The 16,984-nt window shown below is 45.8% G+C and overlaps 1 protein-coding gene across 1 annotated transcript; it reads left to right on the top strand.

Annotated features, from left to right (window-relative positions):
* The first annotated feature begins 1,093 nt into the window (after positions 1–1,093).
* LOC123110760 (DNA replication licensing factor MCM7) lies at positions 1,094–6,091 on the top strand. The gene is made up of 15 exons (XM_044531368.1): positions 1,094–1,234; positions 1,381–1,448; positions 1,562–1,621; positions 1,712–1,941; positions 2,438–2,615; positions 2,822–2,944; positions 3,067–3,156; positions 3,444–3,586; positions 3,680–3,857; positions 3,947–4,138; positions 4,412–4,584; positions 4,672–4,875; positions 5,061–5,226; positions 5,318–5,539; positions 5,640–6,091. Exons 1-15 carry the CDS (start codon positions 1,192–1,194, stop codon positions 5,742–5,744), a joined length of 2,175 nt encoding a protein of 724 aa, XP_044387303.1. The 5' UTR covers positions 1,094–1,191; the 3' UTR covers positions 5,745–6,091.
* Positions 6,092–16,984: the final 10,893 nt, after the last annotated feature.

Consider the following 16,984-nt stretch of genomic DNA (forward strand, 5'->3'; position numbering starts at 1 on the left):
TAATAGTCTGAATTAGTCTTTGGGACGGAGTGGAAAAAAGGGCGGAGACTCTTGAGCTAGGAAAATGATCCCTTCAAAAGAATTGACCGAAGCTCTGTATGAGGTGAAAATCTCGTTTATATACAGGATTAACATTTTTCAAATATTTTTTGTTGCTTATTTTCTTTCATGCATATTATATATTTTCCTATGCATCAAGAACATTTTTTATAAACACAATTAACATTTTAAATATATGATTAATATTTTACTTAAGTATTCTATTGATGTATAATATCTTATATACACATCTTCTACATTTTTTTACACATCAGGTTTTTTAATACATATTTAACATTTTAAAATACCTGATTAACATTTTTTCATATTTATGTTTTGATATATACTTTTTCTTCGATTTTTGTTCTATACACCTTTAATATTTTTTAAGTGCATGATTAATTTTCATGTTTTTACGTCAAGTGATTTTCTAATATATATAGTTTGAATATTTTCAAATATATAAATGTGAAAAAAGCAAAAATCCAAAACAAAATGTCGAAAAATCAGCGCTTAAGGCCCGGTGCACTGGGCCAGACCATTTGCATAGTCGCGCCCAGAAACATCGGGGAGACGCTGCAGTCATATATCCAACTACATCTTTTGTACACCTTCTACATTTTTTGTACACATCAGGGTCGTTTTTTATACATGATTAACATTTTTTCATATTTATGTTTTGATATTTACTTTTTCTTTGAAACATTTTCCTGTACGTGCTGAATATTTCCCAAATGCATGTTTACCATTTTGTATTTTTTTATGTAAGGTGATTTTCGTAATATATAGTTTGAATATTTCCAATTATAAACAAATGTGAAAAAAGAATGCAAAAACGTTTTTTTGAAAAAACGAAAGAAAAAACGAGCACTTAACGGCGCTTAAGGTGGCGCGCGCTGGGCCGCACCATTGGCATAGTCGCGCCCAGGTATAGCCGATTAGCGTAATGGGCTGTTCGACCCAAGCTCAGTCAACCGGCCCACTTAATCTGGGCCCACCAAGAGCCACTTTAGCCTTCCCGCCACGCCGCCCCCCGTCCTTCCCGCCAAAACCCTCCTCTTATTCCCCTCTTCCCGCCATTCCTCGCCAAACCCTCTCATTTCCCTCCCTTCTCTGGCCCGCGTCTTTCCTCCTCGACCCGCCGCCGCCGCCATGGCCGCCGGGACGAAGACCGTCGACTACGCCGCGGAAAGAGGTACGTTCTCTCACCTCCGCTCGTCCCTCTGGACCGGAAGCCTCTGGAACCGTCTCTCGCGAGCTCTTCCCTCCCGTTCTCGGAAGCTTCTAGAATGAGTTCAGACGGCCGTGTTGCTTATTGGTGTTCGTTTCTCTCCCCTGCAGCGCTCGCCAAGGACTTCCTCACCAACTTCGCCGGCCCGCACGGCGAGCCCAAGTACCAGAACATCCTGGTAATCACCTCTTACCTCGTGTTTCAGGGCCTTTAAGATCCGATATTTATTAGTAATTTCACGCCGATTTGTTGTTAATCCAAGTATTTGACTTCCATTCTCTCCAATTCCAGCAAGACATCGCGAACCGGAAGATCCGCGCCGTCCAGATCGAGCTGGACGACCTGTTCCACGTACGAATTCCCCTCCTCCACGAGATCTAATTCTTTCCAGAGGTATGGTTGCGGGTTCAGTATCTGATATCGGTTGCTTTGCATGCGCAGTACAAGGATGTGGACGAGGAGTTCCTGCAGAGGGTCACCGAGAACACCAAGCGCTACATCGGCATATTCGCCGAGGCCGTGGACGAGCTCATGCCGGAGCCCACGGAGGCCTTCGCTGTCGACGAGGACAGGGACATCTTGATGACGCAGCGCGTGGATGAAGGGGCTGATGGAGGCGCTGACGGCACAGACCCTCTACAGAGGATGCCGCCGGAAATCAAGCGGTTCTTGTGAGTATCTGTGTACTGCCCCTAGAAGTTTCTTGCGCATCTAGGTTTCCATTCATTCTTCTTAAGCAATTTGTCTGGTGGCTATGATTGGCATGATATGTACTGTAGTTCAGTAGCTGGCTATTTAATTATTTGCTGATATCGCAGAACTGAAACTACTTCACAACTGAAACGTGAAGGGAGATCTTTAGGTCTTAGTATTATCTGGCTTTGGTAGAATGTGCTCCACCAACTGACTGGTGTGATTAATGCAAAATTGTTCAGAAACAATATCCGCTTTCATGGATTTTGTCATATGACAAGATATTTAAATTTTTTCTAAACATTTGCCATCTTGCATCCTTGCAAAGACTTGTTTTGTGATCTCATAGATGCTTGCAGATACCTAATTCAGTACAAATGATCCATTCGAACAACTGTACAATGTTCTTCTGGTATATCCAGTTGTTTGTTTCTGCTATATTTTGTCTAACATGAAATGTTTTTCACATTCTAGTGAGGTATACATCAAGGCCTTCTCGAAGGTGACACCACTCACCCTTAGGCAAGTGAAGGCATCCCACATTGGGCAGCTTGTGAAAATATCTGGAATTGTCACTCGCTGCTCGGATGTGAAGCCCTTGATGCAGGTGGCGGTTTATACATGTGAAGAGTGCGGTTTTGAGATATACCAGGTACTACATCTTGATTTAGGTTCTTGTTTCTGATATGCCTATTTGTCAAACCCTTGTAACAGACCTCCCTATATTAGTTTAGATTGCGCCACCCAGGAGAATTTTGCATATTATTTATCTCAGTACATATAGTGAAATGCAATATTTGTGAGTACTGAGCTGTACAACTAGTGCTGAAGTTCTATTTGTTGCTATGAATGTGGCAGGAAGTGACTGCTAGAGTCTTTATGCCTCTCTTTGAGTGCCCATCCCAACGATGCAAGCTGAACAAAGCAAAGGGGAATTTGATCCTTCAACTGCGAGCATCAAAATTCCTTAAGTTTCAGGAGGTAATATTGCTTCTCCACAGTCCAGTGGACAAACCTAACTCTATTTAATGGTGAAAAACTTGGCAAAATGAAATCATATTCATACTCCCTCTTAACTGCAAAACTGTAACCTTTTCTTGCAGGTGAAGCTCCAAGAACTTGCAGAGCATGTACCAAAGGGCCACATCCCACGTTCTCTAACTGCTCATCTCAGAGGAGAGCTGACAAGAAAAGTAAATCAAATGGCCACTATTTTTTTTGCTTTGAGTAACTCTCTTTTGCTTAAGGCCATGTAAATCACGATATCTGCTTTTTGCTTACATCAATGCATTTTTATATGTTCCATTACATCCATGTGTTGATTCCATACAAAGTTGGATTTCTGTTATTCAGTTTCCAGTAACTTCTAAGCTCAGAAATGATATTAAAAGCTCATGAATGAAGAACTCAGTAATCTTCCCAAATGCTATTTGTTGAAATCCTATGATCATTAATAAGTACTAAACGTTGCCATTATCAGGTGGCACCTGGAGACGTGGTTGAGATGTCTGGTGTTTTCCTCCCCATGCCTTACTTTGGATTCCGGGCCATGCGGGCAGGATTGGTTGCTGATACCTATTTGGAAGCAATGTCTATTACCCATTTCAAGAAGAAATATGAAGAGTAAAGCCTATGATCTTATTTCCATGGATCCTAACCCTATTTACCTTGCCTGTGGCACCATTTGATGTTAGAAATTGCTATAAACTATTGCAGGTATGAACTTAAGGGTGATGAGCAGGAACAAATTGACCGATTGGCTGAGGATGGTGATATCTACAGTAAGCTATCAAAATCATTGGCACCTGAAATATTTGGGCATGAAGACGTGAAAAAGGCGTTGTTGTTGCTACTCGTTGGTGCACCTCATCGGAAGCTTGGAGATGGCATGAAGGTATGCCTCCTATTGGTAGTTTGAATGTCTTGCACCGAATGATATATTTTTTCTTTTCTGACCACTCAAAATTAACTGTGTACTTGCAGATCAGAGGAGATCTGCACATATGCCTGATGGGAGATCCTGGTGTTGCAAAGAGTCAACTTCTAAAGCATATTATCAATGTTGCTCCAAGAGGAGTGTATACCACAGGGCGTGGGAGCAGTGGTGTTGGTCTTACTGCTGCTGTCCAGAAAGATCCAGTTACAAATGAGTTTGTCCTTGAGGGAGGGGCACTGGTAAGATTTAGATCTTATGGTGATGACATTTGCACTGTATTCTCTTAGCGTTGGTTCGGTTGTAATCAAGTCTGTCTGTTTTAGTTTCTGATTTGAGCTGTTTAAAAACCTGTTGAATAACAGTTTCATTGACAGCAGATAAGATTTCTGCTTTGTTGGTAAAAACATTCCACTCCAATCTTAGGGAATTGCATTCATGCAGAAAACACTTCATTTGATGCATAACAGCATCTCAAATAATCATAATTCTCATATTGCACTTTTGGGTTTCAGGTACTGGCGGATATGGGTATCTGTGCAATAGATGAGTTTGACAAGATGGAAGAGTCTGACAGGACAGCAATTCATGAGGTGATGGAGCAGCAAACAGTTAGCATTGCCAAGGCTGGCATCACCACCTCTCTTAATGCAAGGACTGCAGTTCTTGCTGCTGCAAATCCAGCATGGTAAGAGTTGATCTGAACATTTACTTCTAGAAAATGGCTTGGAAAATATGGTGATTGTAACGGAGGCAATTGTTTTCAACTATTCAGGGGAAGGTATGATATGAGGAGGACTCCAGCTGAGAACATAAATCTTCCTCCAGCACTTCTCTCACGTTTCGACCTCCTTTGGTTGATCCTGGATCGTGCGGACATGGAAAATGATCTTGAAATGGCAAGACATGTTGTTCATGTACACCAAAATCTTGAATCGCCAGCACTTGGGTTCACAGCACTTGAACCATCTGTTCTTAGGCAAGTACAGTCTTCAAGCATGTTACATTAAGTTTTTACCTTGTTGAATCTTGAAATCAGTTTAGTATATATACTAAGGGTAATTAAATAATATCTAGCAAGCTGAAATAAAAGCTTATGTAGTGTTTTACTCTCTTTGCCTTCTTGCTGTTCATGGTTTAAGAATAGTCTTGGCCTGACTGCAGGGCATACATATCTGCTGCAAGAAGAGTCACTCCTTCTGTTCCTCGAGATCTTGAGGAATACATTGCAACTGCCTATTCAAGCATTCGCCAAGAGGAAGCCAAGTCAAATGCACCTCATTCTTACACAACCATTAGGACACTTCTGAGCATAGTCCGCATTTCGATTGTAAGTGAACTTAATACCCTGCTTTTCTGTACTGTGATCACCAGGTTATGAAAATCTGTATTTTTTTTAACATGATCTTGGTTTATTTCAGGCCTTGGCAAGACTTCGATTTTCAGAAACTGTTGCCCAGAGCGATGTTGATGAAGCACTGCGCCTGATGCAGATGTCAAAGTACTCGCTCTACTCTGATGACCGCCAGCGGTCTGGCCTGGATGCGATCTCTGACATATACTCCATCCTGAGAGATGAAGCAGCAAGGACCAGCAGCATGGATGTGAAATATGGTCATGCTCTTAACCTGATCTCCAGAAAGGTACAATCTCTACCTACGCCTACATTAACTGGTACCACCATTTTGCTGGGCCATGATTGCTAACAGAAATTCTCTCCTGCTTGAATGTTTGTGAAAACAGGGATACAGTGAGGCTCAGCTGAAGGAGTGCCTGGAGGAGTATGCATCCTTGAACGTGTGGCAGATCCACCCAAGCACCTTTGACATCCACTTCATCGACGCCTGATCCGGGAAGTGAACATTCCATCATAATCAGATGATTGTGATGTGCGACTAGGGTGTCTTATGCCCTTGTCTGGGATCTAATAAGATTGAAAGACTTCAGTGATAGCGAGAAATGTACTAGTCTAGTAGAGCCGTTGCTATTTGTTCCTGTGAACCATACAGGAGCCTTTCTCCTTCAGCAATCTCATTGGTTGACACTGGAGTGTAGTATATGTAACTCTGTTATGTTTGTTTACCCATTAGTTGTATGCTTTCCGACAATGATGAATTTGTGCTGCTCTATTGGTGCTAAAGACTATTTAAGCCGATTCTCATGGAATTGCTTGGAGGATGAAAGCTTGGTTGGCATTTCTGGTTGGATTTTTGTTTTTGCAGCTGAATATATGTATATTATGTTATAAGTTGGGTTTAGAAAAGTTATATGCTTCTTTTTCTAAGAAAGGAGGATGCCCGTAGTAATTACTCCCTCCTTTCCATAATTCTTGTCATGGTTTTAGTTTAAAACTAAAACCATGACAAGAATTACGGAACCGAGGGGGTAACTTTTAGCTGCCCTAAAAAAGAGACTTGCACAGGACAAAATTGTTTGTGGAATTTACTTAAAAATAATACATAGATGAACAGTCTGTGCAGAAATACATAGAAATTGAAATTCTTAGAAAGTGCTGAAACGTTGGGGGATGCATCTTGTCTCCGGGCTGCATTCTGTCCAATGCGCCTTGTCCATCTCATGATTTTCATCTCGAAGGCTTAGGAGAACTGCCCTGGTCTCAGCACCACCAGAGACAAGAGACTTGAAAGCTCCGCTTTGAGACATATTTGGTAGAAAGAGATGAGCGCTCACACATGTTACCTGAAACCTGAGCTTCGAGACATATGCGGCACAAGAACCGTTAAGGCTACTGGAACTCAAATCAACATGCCGGTGAGCACCATGTGTACAGTTTTTTTGTTTTTGTTTCGAAAAGCACGGTGTGCAGATGGACTTCTGTTTGTGAATATTGAAGATCTCCATGTTTTTTACCCCAAACTGCAGGAATTTCATCCCACAGTGATTTTTATAAATTTCCAGAATAATGAGTTATGTACAAGAAAGAATAAAAAAGAATGTAAGAAAGAGGAAGAAGCTAATGAACAAAGGGAGAGCCTCTGAACTGTGAACTATCTAAAAGCCAAAACCCAATCTGAAAGTGTTGTGCACGCATGAAGACTAGGAGTGACCCCCCCTCCTTGTGCTCCATATCACCCATGAGATGAGATAATTATATCCATAGCAAAAGGACCAGCCCCGTGTCGCCCCCCCGCGGGCGACCCGGGCGCCCAACCCTAGCCGCCGCCGACCCAACCCCACCTCCTTCCTCTCCTCCCGCCGCCGCCGGTGGGCGCCGCCGGGCAAAGCCCGCGCGGTGCCGGCGGCGGCGGGATCTCGCCTGCCTTCGCCTGGAGTAGGGGCCGTGGGGGGTTCCTTCCTCGGGCGCGGCGGCGGAACTCGGCGGCCGGCGCGTCGGGTGGCGCGCGCTGGTGGGATCTGAGGCGGCGGCCTCGCTGGCGTGGACGACACTACTCAGACGGCAGGGAGTGCTCGTCGGTGAGGTAGGCCGGATCCCCTCGGCTGCGCGGGCAGCGAGGTCCCGGTGGGCGCTGGTCATGGCACGGGGAGGCCCCGGGCTCCCCTCGTCAGATCGGAGGCGATCTGGTCCGCTCGTGATGCATGACCTCCGGCCGGCCTGGCTCATGTTGTGGCTGGTTCGGAGGTGGCAGCAAGGTGCTTGGCCGGGGGAAACCTTTGGCCGCCGGTGGCGGTCACGGCGTCGATGGCGTCCCGGACGCCATTCCCTCCTTGGTGGCGGCGCCGAGGCTATACCTCCCCTGCCTCCCCCCTTCCCCTACGCCCGGGTGAAAACCCTAGCCCCGGTGGCTAAGCGGCGGCGGCGCCACAGCGTCGTCACCTTCTTGAAGGCGCCGATTTGGGCCTGGGGATGCTGGGTGTGCATGGCGAGTTTGTCTGGTTCCTGGTGGCGGCCCGTTTGATCTACCGCGTTGCAGCTCCGTGGCTGCGGTGCTTATCTTCCGGCCGTGTCTCCGATGGCGACCTCGCTCTTCCTCACCTTGTACTTGCCGTGGTGGAGCGGTACTTCATCTCACTCATTGATGGCGGCGGAGATCGGCGGCATGGCGCCGTGGAGGCTCGGCGTCCGATGCGCGGAGATGGACTCGCGCAGGAGGAGGTAGCTGTCTGGCGTCATGGTGACGTCGATGGCTGATGTGGCCTTCACAAGGTAGAAGACTCAATATCATCTGAAGACGGACCTGTGGAAGATGGCGGCGACGACGCAAGAGTGTGTCTGACCGGATTGTGCCCCAGACCCGGTATGTGGCTCGGCTGGGGCTTCCGGCTTTTGATGTTAGGTTTAGGTGAGTAGTTTGGGTAGGGGCCCAGCTAGCATCCCTTCATCATATGGATAAGAGTAGCGGCATATGTTGCCAAGATGGTGGATTCAGGTATATTGTTTGTAATACTTTGTAAGGTCCTCGAGAATAATTAATAAAGTGGCCGTATGCATCTTCCAGATGCAGAGGCCGGGGGCCATCCTCCTTTCTAAAAAAAAACATCTTTGAGGGACTGCAGCTTTTGTAAAGTCGCATTGAGAAAACAAATGGTCCCTTCTTTCAACCACATATTGATCACACAACACACATGTATAATCTTCAATGAAAAAGTTCTTCCCCAGGAGGAGTTCTCATGTTGAAACGATTATGAATGAGAAGCCAAAAGAAGATGTTATGCTTGAGCTGTGTGCAAGTTTTCCAAAGCCAGGAGATGGCAGGAATTGGGTTGGCTTGACCAAGCAGAATTTGGTAAGCATTTGCCACCCTGAAGACTTTTGAAACAACAGGGAATTGCCAAACATCAGACTTGCGAAAGGCTAAACCATACTATCCGTGCGTCATACGTCCAGACAAGCATTAATGCAGGCTTATCAAATCTCAGAACATAGCAATAGCTCTAGGCTTCCATCCTAAATCTGAGCAAAACTACTACAACTTCTGTTTTGGACCATGCAAAATAGCTTTAGGCTAATGAAGTCTCAGAACATAGCAAAATAGTAACTCAAGACTAGCAAGACAGAACAAGTTCAGATTGCCCCCCGAAGAAACATTCATTGCAGCAACAAACATGAGACCTAATTGTTTTTCCCATTGATTTGAGAATTCAAGACCTGCACGATCATCATCAGTCGGCCTCCAGATCCCTACAAAAATGAAGAACATGGATACTCAATCGATTTATCAAACCAAAACTTGATATATCTGTTTTCACCAATATTCCAAGTATAATCATGCCTAACTGGTTGGCTAGCTAGCAAGAAACATAGAATCAACTACTGCCGGTGCTAGTAAATGAGTAAATACAACGTTGCGCGATTATGGGTTGCATGTTCTTTCCTACCATCACATTCAGTCGTGGTGCGGAAGCGCCATGTACTCCATCGCCCACTCAGATATCACCACATGTAGGATCAGCAAGGCGATTGACACGATAAAACCGGCAACATTAGGCCACTGCAAAACCAATCATCAGAGATCAGACACTCATTGGTACGCATTACCGTACATATGCACAAGTGGAAAACAAAGCAATATGATCCTACCATCACCAAAGGATCATCCCCGAGCCAACCAAACCAAATCCACACCATCTAGTTTCCCATTGCAAAACTTAAGAATCGCATGGCTGGCATCCTCTCCATCCCCTCCTCCATCACATATGGCTGCATTTGTAATGGAGACATAAGTCACAGATGGCTCAACGAGGCATAGTTTGAACCACAATTTTTACTTACCAAACCGGCGAGTGGTGATAACGCCGTCAGACCAATGAAGATAGAGCAGACAATCCCAAGAAACTCCTGACTCAATAGATCGGCGGCGTAAAGCGCAAAGAGAGCAATATAGATGAAAAAGCCTGATGCCATGTAAGAATAGGCCACTGCTCGCTCCTCGTTTGAGTAGCAGCGCAGGAAGATGGCGAAACAGATGAGCTGGGTAAGAAGCCCAATGCACCACAGATAAAACATTGCTTGAGTAAGAACCGGTGACTGGTCTGCTCGTGGCTCGAAGCCCATGATCAGAAAAAGCCTAAGCATACATGTGTATGTGGCTAGAAAGAAAGGAAATCCCCACTTGCGGTCCTTCCCAGCTCTCCACACTCCAGGTATGGTAAAAGCCCTGTGCGATGAATATATAAGCTAATTTGCCAGGCAACAAATGTATAAAGTATATGTATGAAACCGAGTGGCGTCAAAAATTACAACAACAAAAAATTTAGCGAACAACTGAGATTTGCAGAGAGAAAACAATCTGAAAACAACAAATCACTCACTATACGCGATTTCGGTTGAATTTGACCGATATGTAAGAGTACCAAATACCCTAACTTCAAACAAGAGAAAACTTACTACTAGAAGAAACTGCTAATTACCGCATACAAACATGTAAAACTAACAATGATTCATTTTAATTAGATTTTAGCACTTGCATATGCTTTACAAAATGAGTTGCATTAAAGATGATTGGCGGACTTTACATGGCACGTGTACTATAAGCCTGCAACAATGGCAGGGATTACCACACTGCATCCCATACTTAGACAGATAACCATCATGCATATGAGCTAAATTCTAGGCAAGAACAAAGCAAAAAAGAGCACTCCTCCGCCATCATCGCACCAAATGGAGGAGAGGCTTTTAGATGAAGCCTATAATCACATATAGCAACTAAAAATCTATATCAAAGGACGGCGTCAAGCGAATATGCATCTAGGGTAGCATGAGACAAAGATACTCACAGTGGCATGAGGAACCCCAAACCGGCAACAATGACACCTGCAAAAAAATCGTTCCAACTCCCATTTAGCTCCTTTTTAAACAGTAATGTGATAAAAGACAAAACGAGATGAAGCCATAAGATATCTGATCAACCTACTAAGCCGACGCCTGTACGAAGGTCCATGTGGTACTCCATAGTGATGCAAACAGGCTACAAATATAAAGGGCAAACACTTCAATTTAGCATCAAGAAGAGTTCAGATAACAAATAACTCAGAGAGTAATAGTGCAATAGAAACAAATATTAGGACCAAACTAGAGCATTCGACGCGTGGAGCAAAACAGCAACAGGGAGCACCATGCCCTTTGGGTTACCAACGAAACCACCATGAATTTCCAAAGAAATACTCAGATCATCAAGTCAATCACCGAGGATATCCAAGCATGGGAATAGATTGCGCCATAGGCTTTGTTTTTGTTTGTAGTAGCCGTGGTTAATTTTGGGCTGATGTAAGCTTAGCTAGCTGCTGGAATTAACTGCATGTAATACTACTACTGAACCTACCGCTCCTTAGGGCTTAATATATGCTCATGTTAAGGCCTTGCAACTTTGATTCAGAACATTGGCATCGCAATGCATTCCACCCAGAACGTGTTGGCCAACATAGCAGATGTGATTCAGAACCCATATTGGTCAACTGTGTCTGTGTCCTGAACTGAACACTATATTATGCCAACTGTGTGTGATACACATGAAGATATGTATCCTCTACTGCTGTTATTGGCCAAAATTAAACAGTAAACTGAACTGTTACACAGTGTTGTATGTATACTCTACTGCTGTTACACTGTGATACACTACACATGAAGATATGTATCCTCAACTGCTGTGTATCATAGGTTCAGGACCTGAAGACGTGTAGGCCAATATGGTCAGTAGTTCAGGCAGTGTATCATAAGTAGAAAACTGAGAGAGAATGATCCTCTACTGTGTGTAGGCCAACACAGCAGTAGTTCAGGCAGTGTATCTGAAGCAGAAAACTGAGAGAGAATGATCCTCTACTGCATGTTGGCCAACCGTGTGTGTATCCTTGTCCTAAACTTGAAGGACAGAAGTTAGTCAGGTATGTATGTTTCAGGTCCTGAACTGAACGCACTGCCTTCCCTGGATTGCATGCGCTCCTCTTGCTGTTTTTTTTTTTTTTTTTGTGTGGATGAACATGAAGATGGAGTGGATGATTATCAACAGGAGTAGGCTGTGACTCGATGCGACCAATGCAAGGAATATTAATGGAGACAAAGATACAAGGGTTAAGTGCTAGCTGTTCCCTCTACTAGCAATTCCTCTTCTTTTTTTTGTAGAGATTGATATGCTACCTAGCTTTTTCCGTGAAAGAAAAAAAAAGCGATTTTTATCTTTCATAAAAGTTGCGATTTTAGTTGGTTAATTGCGATTTCTGTCTGCGCTTTGGGTTACCAACGAAACCACCATCAATTGCCAAAAAAAATACGCAGATCATCAAGTGAATCAAGCATGGGAATGATCCGGGCTAAACTAAAAGGGGTGCTATCTTCCAAACAAGAACATAACAGAGATTACCATGAGCCCATGACGCAATAACGCGAGCTACATTTGCTTGAACAAAACCGCAAGCGATCGATCGAGAAAAGAGGGGCGAGCGCGACACGCTCAGAACGCAAGAACACGAAACAGATTCAAGTGCGGAAGAACCGAGCTCTGCAAATTCAAGAACTTGCACACGAATAGCTCTGCAAATTCAAGAACTTGCACACGAACAGCTCTGCTCCATCCAAACAACAAGGGCATTCAAGGGTGCCACCAATGGCAGGATAGCACGATCACCCAAAGAAGTTCAGACGCGCACCATCTCTGGAACCAGTACCCGAATCAAAACAGGAAGAGAGGGTGAAAAACAAAAAGAAACGGAGGAAGAACATCAGAGCCTTGGTGTTCGTTGGTCTCTCTCCTCCTCCTTTTCTTTGGAAAAAACCAAGCACGCAGATCAACAGCAAAGGCAAAGACACAGCGGGACTGCAGGGGCAAGCACGCGCAGAAGGCAAGAACACGAAATCCACCGATCAAAGTGCGGAAGAACCTCACCAAGAAAAGAGCTCTCCAAAATCAAGAAGGTGCGCACGACAAGAAGAAAATACGCAGCGGAGCCACCCGAATGGTTGGTCGAGCACGGAGGAACAGATCAATCACCAAAAGAACTTCACACGCGCATCATCTCTGGAGCACCCGAATCAGAACGGAAAGAAAAGGTGAAGAACAAAATGTAGAGACCTTTCTTCCTCCTCCTCCCTCGCGGAGAAGCCCAAGCCGTTTCACTTTGCAGAGGCTTTGCAGGTTTTGCAGAGGCTTTGCAACAAACCCAGGAAGGCGACTCCTTTCCCTCTCCCGGGTTCGTTTTGCACCGTCAGATTTGCTTTGGTCGCCAGCTGTCCAGTATCCAAAGGTCCAGGCGCCGCGGCTCGCGCCCCCATGGTGGCCTGACAGGTAACCTCCAGTGGGGTCTCATTCCTCAAGCGACGAGTGTCCTCAGTTCGCCATTCCGCCGTACGCCGTTCGTTGCTTCGCCGCAGCCGTCGCATACTCGCATTGGTTGGTGGCGGCTACCGTCCTGATACCTGCCTCGGCCGCCGGAACCACGAGTAGCCATGTTGCGAGAAGACGACAAGACGCTCTCGAGTTTTCCTTCTTTTGATTTGAATTTTAGATTTTGAGATTTTCCTTGAGAGGTTAGATTTATACTCCCTCCGTTCCTAAATATAAGTACATTCATATTGAAATCTATAAAAAAACTCATATTTTTTGCAAAAGAAAGAAAGAAAGACTTATATTTATGAACGGAGGAAGTATAACACATAGGACTCCTTAAATCCCCTAGTCTGGCCGATAGTCACGAAATTGACATTTAAGAGCAATTTCATGCAGCCTAAATTTGGGATGGATATAGGGAGGCCTGGGTGCACCCAGGCGTGTCCACCACGTCAACTCGACCCCATGCTAGCCCATCACGGTCCACTCCGTCTCCATAAACCTTACTCGAAGCAAATCCTAACTCACTTCACTTCGCTCCGCTCTCCGCCTCTTCTCCTCTCTTTCCCCAATCCGATCCCCTCCTCCTCTCCGTCCGCCATGTCCAACTCCGGCAGTGGCGGAGGCGACGAATCCGACGATGATTGAGACGCCTGTTAAACACATATCTTGTACAAGTTTAGCGTGTAGCTTTGTAACACGCTATAAGGCCTTGAGGCTCACGGTATGGTAGTTAGGAGGTTTATTCTTTTTGTGTTTTATCTCTCTTATCTCCTAAATCCTCCTGTAATATCTCTCGATGGTTAGCCTTGACGCTGCCATCTCCTGTACCGCCTCCCACGATCAATATATACTCCACGGGTCTCCATGTATGGAGATTGAGACGCTTAACCATAGGTTTCTACATGGTATACAGAGCTAGTCCCTTCCATCACATCTAGCGCCATTAACCTTCACCCACCATGTCGTCTTCCACCTCTGTCATCTCCTCTGGCCTCAACAACAACACATCTGAACCTCTTACCCGCACCAACTATATCCTATGGCGCGCTCAAGCCAGATCACAGATCATGGGCGCCGGCCTATACGGTTACCTCGATCAAACCATCGAAGAACCTTCCAAAACAATCACCACCAAGACCACCGACGGCAAGGATCAGGTTGCTTGCTGTGAACCCTGCCTATGCCCCCTGGTTAATCCAGGACCAACAAATCATAGCCTATCTTCTCAGGAATCTGTCCAAAGAGGTTCTCGTCCAAGTTGCGTGCTTGAGCAATCACATGCGATCTGGAGCGCCCTAGGGAACATGTTCTTGGCTGTCTCCCTCTCTCGCGCCAACAACATCCGAGCCGCTCTCACCAACGCACAGAAGGGGTCCCAATCCGCCTCAGCGTACTTCGGCCACATGCGCTCGCTCTCTGATGAACTCGCAGCGGCGGGCAAACCCATCGGAGAGCCATAGCTCATCTCCTTCATCATTGCGGGCCTCAACATGGAATATCAGCCGATCGTCTCTGCGCTGGACGTCCGCACCGAGCCAATCACCGTCAACATCCTCTTCTCCATGGTGGCGAACTTCGACCAGCGGGTCGAGATGTTCCACGGCAACGGCGGCGGTGCCTTCAAGTCGCCGGCAAACATTGCTTCTTGCGGCCGAGGCAACAAGGGCAACTACCGCAACCAGAAGGGCAACAGTGGTGGATCCCGTGGCGGCGGTGGCACCAACCACGACAATGGAGGCGGCGGCTATAACGGGTGGCAACTACCACCAGAACAACAACCAAGGCGGCGGCGGGGGCTATCATGGTGGTGGCGGCGGCTACCATCACCAGCCCCCCCCCCAAACGGCAACAACAACACTCGGCGTCCCCCCAACAGCAACAACAGGGGGCGCAACTTCCAAGGCTATGAGGGCTACGAGGGTAAATGTCAAATTTGCAAGAAAACAAATCATATAGCTAAGGACTGTAATTGGCGTTATGCTGATGATGGTGCCCAAAAGAGAAAAATTGCAGCTGCAGCCGATACGTCATATGGTGTCGATATCAACTGGTACATGGACACAAGTGCCACCAATCACATTACTGGCGAACTAGAGAAGCTGACGATGCACGAGCAATATCGTGGCCAAGATCAAGTCTACACCGCAGCAAACGGTGCAGGTATGGTAGTCATATTGGTCAAGCAGTTATCAAAACCCCACATAAAAACCTTGAGATCAATGAAATCTTGCATGTCCCTAATGCTTCCAAAACCTTGTTATCTGTTCATCGCATTGTCCTTGACAATAATGTTTTTCTAGAATTTCACCCGTTCTTCTTTTTGATCAAGGATCAGGTCATGAAGAGAGTTCTCCATAGGGGCATTTGTGTGCAAGGGCTCTATGCATTGCTTCCCAAGTATTGCCAGTCCAATAAACAAGTCTATGGTGCCATCAAGCTTTCTGCTGAAAGGTGGCACAATCGCTTAGGTCATCCATATTTTTCTACTGTTCATCAAATTCTTAGTAGAAATAAACTCCCAGTTGTCGGTGAGAGAAACTCAGAAACTATTTGTGATTCATGCCAGAAGGCAAAAAGTCATCAATTGCCATATCTTATTTCCACTAGTGTGTCAACCAAGCCCTTGCAACTTATTTTTTCTGATGTTTGGGGTCTAGCACCCACTTCTGTTGGTAGGCATACTTACTATGTGAGCTTTGTTGATGACTATAGCAAGTACACCTGCATCTATCTCCTTAAGAAACGATCTGACGTGTTCCAAGTGTTTCATAACTTTCAAGCTCTTGTGGAATGTAAATTCGACAGTAAAATCATAGCCATGCAGTCGGACTGGGGTGGTGAGTATGAAAATTTCCAAAAGATTGGTATCTCTCACCATATTTCATGCCCACATGCTCATCAGCAAAACGGTTCTGCTGAGCGCAAGCACTGTCATATCGTTGAAGTAGGCCTCGCCCTCCTAGCTTCAGCTTCCATGCCACTAAAGGTTTGGGATGAAGCATTTCTCACTGCCGTGCATCTCATTAACATGTGGCCAAGTCGTGTTATCTCCAATGAAACTCCCACTGAACGCCTCTTGCATGTCACACCAGATTACACTCTACTCTTCGTGTCTTTGGTTGCGCCTGTTGGCCCAACCTTCGTCCCTATAATACTCGTAAGCTTATGTTTCGTTCCAAAGAGTGCGTCTTTCTTGGGTATAGTGCTCAACACAAGGGTGTTAAATGCCTTGATGTTGCAACCGGTCGTGTCTACATTTCTTGCGATGTCATGTTTGATGAAACACAGTTTCCATTCGCCAAACTTCATCCCAATGCCGGTGCTCTTCTTAGGAAAGAAATCCTTCTCCTTCCATCTAGTCTTCGTGTGGGTAATGATAATTGTGATGATCATGTATTGGCTAATACTCCTAATCCTTTGCCTGAGTTTGATACAGAAACAATTGCAGTTCCAATGGTGCAGAAATAGGTCAATTTTGTGCTGAAAACAGTGCTATTGATGATGCAGCAGAGAACACAGGAAATCTGGTGCAATCTCCTTCGGGATCCGTGCTCCCAACTGCGTCAGACCCGACATTATCCGCCTAAGGATCCTCCCCGCGCCAGGCGGATCGCTTCGCACTCCCGCACCAACCCGACCCCGCCACGCCGTCACGTGCTGTGGCATCGGACCCCGTGGGCTCGGTGCGCCAATCAGCGACCGGGGTCTTATCGCCTGTGTGCTATGCGCTCACCCCACGGGTCTTCACCAGGCGGACCCCGCGCTCCACCACGGTCGCGCCACGTGGGCCCGACACGCGTCCCGAGTTGAATCAGGCTGGCTCGCTCGGATCCTCTATGGCGGTTT

Source organism: Triticum aestivum, chromosome 5B (genome assembly GCF_018294505.1).
Source record: "Triticum aestivum cultivar Chinese Spring chromosome 5B, IWGSC CS RefSeq v2.1, whole genome shotgun sequence".
NCBI classification, from domain to species: Eukaryota; Viridiplantae; Streptophyta; class Magnoliopsida; order Poales; family Poaceae; genus Triticum; species Triticum aestivum.